General features: G+C 47.3%; 1 protein-coding gene across 1 annotated transcript in view; it reads right to left on the bottom strand.

Moving 5' to 3' along the window:
* The window catches only part of LOC135507149 (rho GTPase-activating protein 7-like), a 182851-nt gene that overhangs the window by 162736 nt on the left and 10414 nt on the right, over positions 1–9701 (bottom strand). The window contains 1 exon segment of the mRNA XM_064926731.1: positions 1–2087. This exon segment is cut by the window's left edge and continues 27 nt beyond it. Within this exon segment, the coding sequence (XP_064782803.1) occupies positions 1–2087 (2087 nt within the window).

Raw genomic sequence — 9701 nt, 5'->3', positions numbered from 1 at the left:
GTCCTCCCCCTTGTCATCCCCGCATTTGTCCTCTCGCTTCACGTCTGAAGCCTTGTCGCCAAGGTGAGTGTTGCCGTGGTTGCCTGGATGCGCTACTTCCTCAATCGCCTCCGTTACAGCTTGTGTATCACCGGGCCTGTCCTGTTCTTTCTGACCGTAGGCTGCCTCTAAAACAGGTGACTCACCTAATTGTTTAACAGGGGCTTGGTTGCCATGGCATCTCTCCAGCAAGGGCTCATTTGCCTCTTTAGGACACGTTGGTTGACTGAGAGTGTCCATATTGGGCAGCCTGGCTGCTGGAGAGTTGGGGATACCCATGACTGAAGCCCCTTGTCTCCCCAGTGGGACTGAGTCGTCCTCTGCTTCGGATTGGTTAATCTCATGGATGGTGTCCAGCTTTGAGCCACCATCGCTGTGCTGTCCTTGGGCTGTTACAGCCGAGGTTAGTTCTTCGGAACACGTTGAGTCTTCGGACCTCAAGCCGCCACTCATATTCTCCACTGTGAGGTCATCAGAACGCACCTGTATCATTGGATGATCCGTGTCCTCCACGGTAGTCCGTTCCTGTATTCCGTCCATTTTTGAACTTTCAAGATTCTGCTGTCCAGCTAATGGGCGTCTGTCCAGGTCCTCGGAACGTTGCACTGTGACACACAAAGCATGCACAGACTCCACACTTGCCTTATCCTCAGGGGTTTTCTCCCTGCCCCTTTCCAGAGCCCTTCCCTCTCCTTGGGACCCTTCCATCTCCACCATGTCAACATCCTCCTTTCTCAACACTGTCTGGTCCTGAGCTATTTCACAACCATCATCAGTCCTCATGCTATCATGCCGCTCTTGTTCTGTTTGTCTGCCATGTACTGACACAGCATGTTGCCCCCTCAGAATCTGGTCAAATTTATCATGACTTTCATACATTTTCCTCTGAACATTCAATCCGTCAGCACCTTCAACATTATCCTCAGCCTTCCATTCTAAGGCTTTAATCTTAGCGTCTTCCCCCATAGCTTCCCCCACCATAACGTCTGCAACAGGAGCCTCCAAGATCTCCACTTTAACATCTGATATTACATCCCCATTGCACTCTGGTTTGTTTGAGGAATCCAAAATGGCCGCTGGCTGTATTACTCCTGTTCTTTTACCCGGGTCAGTAATGTTGCTTTCATCCAAGGTGGAGAGGTCCTCTCGTGGTTCATCTTCAGTATGATGAGACTGGGTCTGTGTGTCCACTAAGGGTTCTGGAAGTCCAACCTGACCGTCTGTATGGTCGGCCATTGTCTCCAGGATTTCTGGATGCTTGCCAGTTTTCTCACCAACAGAAAAGGCCAGTGAAAATCCATTGTCCGGACAGATAGAGACCCTTTGTCCTTTGTCAACAGAGACAGATTGAACAATGATTGCAACACGGTCGTCAACAACGTTGGGATGCTCGTTATCATCGGTGCCATCCTCGATGTCATCCTCATCCTCATGACTGCTGTCTGCAGTGCGGATGATGTTTGGCTTTGGCTGAAGAATCCCATTGCCCAGGTCGCAGTGAGATTGGCTGCCAACTGAGTCCTCACCAGCGTCCGGCATTCCTCCAGGTTCAGACTCTGTTAGCCTCCCGGTGAGGTCATCATCATCAACAGTCACATCAGAGCCGTCTACCAGCTCAGCCTGGAACACAGGGACAACAGTTGAATCAAAGTCGCCTGCTGACATCACGTGCCCCGGCCCAGAGTGATCGCCGTTGTCCTCCACGTTGACCGAGGTCACAAACTCCAACGTGTGACCCGGCCCATTGTTGAGGCCATCGGGGCGTGGCCGGTGACAGCACTCCGGCATGGAGGCACATCGTTCCCTGCGCCCCTGCTTGGACCCCTCAGATGCCAGCCGAGGTCCGTCGCCGCTGACGCCATGGCAACAGACCAGGTCCAGGTCGTCGTAGCTGTACTGTAACCCGGAGCGGTGAGTCACGTGATACTCCCAACTTCTTTTCCGTATGGCGACAAGCATGGTGGGCGGACTCCCACTGCTAACCATAGAGCCCTTTAAAGATGTAGAACCAAAATGGCAGACCATACGGTGCAGTTCTATTGAGCTTCCTGTAAGAGAGAAAGAGAGGGGGTGGGAATCAGTTACTCAGGTTACCAGTTACTCGGGTTATGGGATACTCAGGTTATGAGTTACTCAGATTATGGGATACTCAGGTTATGGGATACTCAGGTTATGAGTTACTCAGGTTATGGGGTTAGCAAACTTTAGGAAGGAGGGGTTAATAAGAGTACTGCAATCATGTTCTGTTTGTGTTCTTTGCGATATTATAAACTGAGTTGTCTGTGTATGCTGACATGGACCCTGGTTACTGCTATAGTTGTGAACCCAAGCTGACATGGACCCTGGTCATTGCTATAGTTGTGAACCCAAGCTGACATGGACCCAGGTTACTGCTATAGTTGTGAACCCAAGCTGACATGGACCCTGGTTACTGCTATAGTTGTGAACCCAAGCTGACATGGACCCAGGTTATTGCTATAGTTGTGAACCCAAGCTGACATGGACCCTGGTCATTGCTATAGTTGTGAACCCAAGCTGACATGGACCCAGGTTATTGCTATTGTTGTGAACCCAAGCTAACATGGACCCTGGTCATTGCTATTGTTGTGAACCCAAGCTAACATGGACCCAGGTTACTGCTATAGTTGTGAACCCAAGCTGACATGGACCCAGGTTATTGCTATAGTTGTGAACCCAAGCTGACATGGACCCAGGTTATTGCTATAGTTGTGAACCCAAGCTGACATGGACCCTGGTCATTGCTATTGTTGTGAACCCAAGCTGACATGGACCCAGGTTATTGCTATAGTTGTGAACCCAAGCTGACATGGACCCAGGTTATTGCTATAGTTGTGAACCCAAGCTGACATGGACACAGGTTACTGCTATAGTTGTGAACCCAAGCTGACATGGACCCAGGTTATTGCTATTGTTGTGAACCCAAGCTGACATGGACCCTGGTCATTGCTATTGTTGTGAACCCAAGCTGACATGGACCCAGGTTATTGCTATAGTTGTGAACCCAAGCTGACATGGACCCAGGTTATTGCTATAGTTGTGAACCCAAGCTGACATGGACACAGGTTACTGCTATAGTTGTGAACCCAAGCTGACATGGACCCAGGTTATTGCTATAGTTGTGAACCCAAGCTGACATGGACACAGGTTACTGCTATAGTTGTGAACCCAAGCTGACATGGACCCAGGTTATTGCTATAGTTGTGAACCCAAGCTGACATGGACACAGGTTACTGCTATAGTTGTGAACCCAAGCTGACATGGACCCTGGTCATTGCTATTGTTGTGAACCCAAGCTGACATGGACCCAGGTTATTGCTATAGTTGTGAACCCAAGCTGACATGGACACAGGTTACTGCTATAGTTGTGAACCCAAGCTGACATGGACCCAGGTTACTGCTATAGTTGTGAACCCAAGCTGACATGAACGCAGGTTACTGCTATAGTTGTGAACCCAAGCTGACATGAACACAGGTTACTGCTATAGTTGTGAACCCAAGCTGACATGAACGCAGGTTACTGCTATAGTTGTGAACCCAAGCTGACATGAACGCAGGTTACTGCTATAGTTGTGAAACCCAGCTGACATGAAACCAGGTTACTGCTATAGTTATGAACCCAAGCTGACATGACCCAGGTTACTGCTATAGTTGTGAACCCAAGCTGACATGGACCCTGGTTACTGCTATAGTTGTGAACCCAAGCTGACATGGACCCAGGTTATTGCTATAGTTGTGAACCCAAGCTGACATGAACGCAGGTTATTGCTATAGTTGTGAACCCAAGCTGACATGGACACAGGTTACTGCTATAGTTGTGAACCCAAGCTGACATGGACCCTGGTCATTGCTATTGTTGTGAACCCAAGCTGACATGGACCCAGGTTATGGCTATAGTTGTGAACCCAAGCTGACATGGACCCAGGTTATTGCTATAGTTGTGAACCCAAGCTGACATGGACACAGGTTACTGCTATAGTTGTGAACCCAAGCTGACATGAACGCAGGTTACTGCTATAGTTGTGAACCCAAGCTGACATGAACGCAGGTTACTGCTATAGTTGTGAACCCAAGCTGACATGGACACAGGTTACTGCTATAGTTGTGAACCCAAGCTGACATGAACGCAGGTTATTGCTATAGTTGTGAACCCAAGCTGACATGGACACAGGTTACTGCTATAGTTGTGAACCCAAGCTGACATGGACCCTGGTCATTGCTATTGTTGTGAACCCAAGCTGACATGGACCCAGGTTATGGCTATAGTTGTGAACCCAAGCTGACATGGACCCAGGTTATTGCTATAGTTGTGAACCCAAGCTGACATGGACACAGGTTACTGCTATAGTTGTGAACCCAAGCTGACATGAAAGGTTACTGCTCATTCTGAACCCCTGACATGGCAGTTACCTATGTTCCATGTCATCAATGGAACAATCATGAACCTTACAGCATTTTAGCATTACAAAACAGAATAGTTAACTGCAATGGCTACAATGAGCCAGTGTAGAGCATCTTTCCACTTCTGGTAAACCAGGTTCTCAGACAGTGGTTTGCTTTTATTTTCTCACTATTATTAAAATATATTTGCATCTGACTGGAAGTGTGCTGAGAAGTTTTTCCATTTTTTATTTTTAAATTATTTTTTTTTTACATGTGACTGGTTAAGAGAAAAGAGTTGCTAATTTCAACATTCCCAGACAAGACAGTGAACCCGAGTTCAAACTGTAAACATTGGACACACCTTACACTGAGACAGTCCCTATCAAGCACTGTACAGATGTAGGATCTTCATTTGAGACAGTTTGCTACATCAGGAAAATAATCCCGCAACAACAGGAAATGTGAATTATTATGTGGTTCATAATTCATTGGTATTTTTGGAAGGGGTTGATACATTTTTCAGAAGGGAAAATCAAGTCTGAGATTTCAAAGTGGAAATTACATACTTCAGAAGCCTTTTTAAACATCAAATACACTACAAGTTTTACACTTCCTGCATTGCAGGACAGTTCTCCTGGAACAGGGTGATCAGATTAAGATCCTACATGTGTACACATTAAAGAGCTGGGAAGCCTCCATACATACCCCTTTCACCTATGGCTAAATACATTTTGGCAGAAGATTTCCACCATGAAGTCTAGTCAAGGATTTTATGAGTATGACAGAAGAAGATGACCAACAACGCCCCGGGTCAATTTGTCCACATCGGGGACGAGGTCATCAAGAAACCACCGTGCCTCACATGACTCTCACCCATTCATAACAGAACTATTAGTGTGTCTCACCATCCAGCTTGTGAATGTGTCTGTGTGTGTTGGTGTGTCTCTTGCTGAGAGCCTCTGGATAGCCACATTCACTGTCTGGGAATGTCAGCGGGGAAGCGGCTGCCTGAAGGGCCGTCACTGAAATGTTAACCTTAACCCTAATCTTAAATAATGGTTTACTTTGATGGGATGTTGTTGGCCTCTGTCGTACCTCAGTGATGGAGGAGACAGGCAGAAAGGCAGACAGGCAGAGAGAGAGAAACAGACAGGGACATGCACACAGACAGACAGACAGACAGACAGCCTCCACTATGGCTTAACAGAGCAGCACAGTAACATAAGCAAACATTTCTGTTAAAGAAAAAAGGTAATTGGCACCATTACGACAGAAGTGATTAGAAGGAAGGATTACAATGGAGGATTCTTTAAAACGTTGTGTCAATCTATCAAAAGCTGATGAAGTTGCCCATTAAACAAATAAAATCCATAAATCATGTCACAGTATGGTCTTTGCTTTATATTGGAGACAACAAGGTTTTGAAAGACTTCGGTTTGACATCCTATTTCCTATGTCGTGCACTACTTCTGACCAGGGCCCATAGGGATCTGGTAGTGCACTACTTCTGACCAGGGCCCATAGGGATCTGGTAGTGCACTACTTCTGACCAGTGCCCATAGGGATCTGGTAGTGCACTACTTCTGACCAGGGCCCATAGGGATCTGGTAGTGCACTACTTCTGACCAGGGCCCATAGGGATCTGGTAGTGCACTACTTCTGACCAGGGCCCATAGGGATCTGGTAGTGCACTACTTCTGACCAGGGCCCATAGGGATCTGGTAGTGCACTACTTCTGACCAGGGCCCATAGGGATCTGGTAGTGCACTACTTCTGACCAGGGCCCATAGGGATCTGGTAGTGCACTACTTCTGACCAGTGCCCATAGGGATCTGGTAGTGCACTACTTCTGACCAGGGCCCATAGGGATCTGGTAGTGCACTACTTCTGACCAGGGCCCATAGGGATCTGGTAGTGCACTACTTCTGACCAGGGCCCATAGGGATCTGGTAGTGCACTACTTCTGACCAGGGCCCATAGGGATCTGGTAGTGCACTACTTCTGACCAGGGCCCATAGGGATCTGGTAGTGCACTACTTCTGACCAGGGCCCATAGGGATCTGGTAGTGCACTACTTCTGACCAGTGCCCATAGGGATCTGGTAGTGCACTACTTCTGACCAGGGCCCATAGGGATCTGCTAGTGCACTACTTCTGACCAGGGCCCATAGGGATCTGGTAGTGCACTACTTCTGACCAGGGCCCATAGGGATCTGGTAGTGCACTACTTCTGACCAGGACCCATAGGGATCTGGTAGTGCACTACTTCTGACCAGGGCCCATAGGGATCTGGTAGTGCACTACTTCTGACCAGGACCCATAGGGATCTGGTAGTGCACTACTTCTGACCAGGACCCATAGGGATCTGGTAGTGCACTACTTCTGACCAGGGCCCATAGGGATCTGGTAGTGCACTATATAGGGAATAGGGTGAAATTTGTAATCAACCCATTATCTGTGTATATTATTGCCAGCCGGCCGTTGTATGGTTCTCTGAAGACCCCCACTGACAGACGCAATGGAACGGCTATGAAGGCTGTTGCTAGGAGATCATATCGCTCATCCACCATCTGCACTGAATGGGAAACATTTCCCACGTCTGTACATCTGTCCTCTGGCCTCAACAACTGGAGCATCAGATTACCATGTTAATCATCATCTCTTTTCAGGGACTGTTCATTTTGAGCATTTTGACTGCATTGATCTTGGAGTGACGTTTGAGCTGTGAACATTCTATTACCAGTAGAAAAGGTGTGTGTGTCTGCTTCTATTAGGAGGATAGCTGCCAGAGGAAGTCTCAAAACAAGATTCTAGTCAGACTCTAGACTCTAGTCGGTCTATACCTTAAGCATTCTCAGGACTGCTGTTGGATGGAGGGTGACCCGGGGTGACTTCCTCCTCTGACGTCAACTGGCCCATGAGTTAGGGAGGGCACTGTGTACTTATTACAACTTCTCACACAGAAGTGAAATGTACTCAATTAGCGTAATCCGTGTGCCACTTCACACAACGTGCCTGGATGAGTTGCGTCACTGTCAATACTCCACCAGAATACAGAGGGGTACTGTCGCAGTCCCACACAGTAGCAACATAAGACTGAATAACAGAAGATAACAGAGGATAAACACTATGGGGTTGAAGAGTTAGCCATCCATCAAAGTCAGAGGACAGACAAATCCAATCCTACAAGCCTTTCTCAAGGAACGAATCCCCCTTTTCCTGAGATATCGGTCCTAATTCCCGGGAACGAGGAATGCTCTCAGGGTTTGCGGATTCAAATCAAATCCATTGCTGACTTTACCCCTTTCTGGGAGCAGAGAGCAGGGAGCCCCCGGAGCCAACCGAAAATCCGGAGTACCGTACAAAGTCCAAAGATAGCTTGAGCTTCCATCTTGATCACATTAGGGGTTTCACTGACTCTGAACGACTGGAGAATGGGTGGGGTGGAATGGGGTGGAGTGGGGGGAGGTGGTTCTCTCACTCTCCTCCTCTCCCTCCGTCCAATCCCACCTCTTCTCTTCTCCGCCTCCTGGCTGGTTTGACAGGGAATCTCAGTCACATCCTATACACTGTCTTTCTCCCTGGTTCTCTCACAGCTCCTCCAAGGCTCTCCACGCCAACCAGATCCCCTCAGCTGTTTATCCTACTTTCTTACTCCTCCTTTCACAGAGTTAAGACAACTTCCTCTCAAATCAACCTCCCTCTCTCAAGTCACACTCTCTCTCTCTCTCTCTCTCTCTCTCTCTCTCTCTCTCTCTCTCTCTCTCTCTCTCTCTCTCTCTCTCTCTCTCTCTCACACTCTATCTCCTTAAGCTGGGAAAGACTCCCTCCAGTTGGTTTTGATTAGTAACAGACAGACCACTGTGAAAACTCAAGCTTTGGGCCAAGTGAGATTGCAGTAATGTTTTGGCAGAGCTTTCTGAGAGGTTTTCTTTTTTCATATGTCACCCTGTAACTGTACAAGCATCCTTGCACAAACATCTCGACCTGCCCAAAAAAAGACATTAAAAAGCATGACTTGTTTCCAGACATTCCTGGAGAATATGCCACTCTGTGCGAGAACTGCTAACTTCTCTGCCTACGAGCTGTGTGCCTTGTCTTTACAGGACACATCTGGGCAAAGTGGTAGTTTGACTTCAGAATCACTGTGTTTTTTGGAAGTCTTCAAAGCAAAACATCTCACCGCATTTTTGAGTGCCGACCATTCATTCCCTAATATAGACATGTCATTTGTTGGGAATGCTACCAACACTTGAAATACATAGGCTCTGATATCACAGCTTCATGGTGAGAATATCTCAAGCGAAATCAAAAACGGCATCTCTTACCAAACCAAAAAACATAGGAAACTCTTCGTTTAGTTGTTGTAACTTTGGGGGAGCTCTGTAGGCTGCAGTCCTGTAAAGCACCGAGGGGTTGTAAAAGGCAATGCAGAACTCCACACCCAGGCATGGTCTCCCCCCACCCTCTGTAAGGGTCTCACAGGCCCAATCAAGCCTGACTTACAACCAGGAGATATGGTCTGTGTGCTTCAAACCATCAGAATGAAAAGACCGACCATAGGAAATGGGTTTGTTTTACACAGACTCTTACAGTCGCAGCTGGCTAACATACCTGTCATTCCAATTCCACCATTTCCATTCACAGTCCCTTGGTTCTTGATGATAACGTCTATGACTGTTTTCTGGTGGGTTTTAGAAGTATGGACCTGAGGGTAGCAGTTGCTATAGCAAAAACAGATAATGGAACAAGGGAAAAATGGACAAACCCCCACCAACATCAACAAAAAACTATTTTCTACCCTTGTGCCCCCTCTTCCTCTTCTGGGTCATCCAGATGGGAGTAGGGGAGGCTCTGGGGCCTGGGGGAGAACTTGACTCTGTTTTTTAGAACTCTCTGTGGGAAACTCAAGCTGTACTATTTCTGACCCGCCATTTTGGGTCTCAGGGGACACGTAGGGTTCCCACTACATGGTTAAGCTGCAAAGTAAAAATGTACATTTATATAAACATACATGTATCTTTTTTAAAAATCTTAATTTAAGTTTAGGGTTAGGCATAAAGTTAGTAGTGTGGTTAAGATTAGGGTTAAGGTTTAAAATCAGATTTTAGGCAGGGATTCTGACTTTGCAACTTGGCCAGACAGTGATGACAGACACACAGATGGTCGGGGATACAAGGTTTAATTTGTCGTCACAGCATGTGCTTGGTGCACTAAACACAGGACCCAGCACTAATCACAAAGCTAGCGTGATGATGGTAA

This window comes from Oncorhynchus masou, chromosome 20 (assembly GCF_036934945.1).
Source record: "Oncorhynchus masou masou isolate Uvic2021 chromosome 20, UVic_Omas_1.1, whole genome shotgun sequence".
NCBI lineage: Eukaryota > Metazoa > Chordata > Actinopteri > Salmoniformes > Salmonidae > Oncorhynchus > Oncorhynchus masou.
This window is presented reverse-complemented; position numbering and strand designations above follow the sequence as displayed.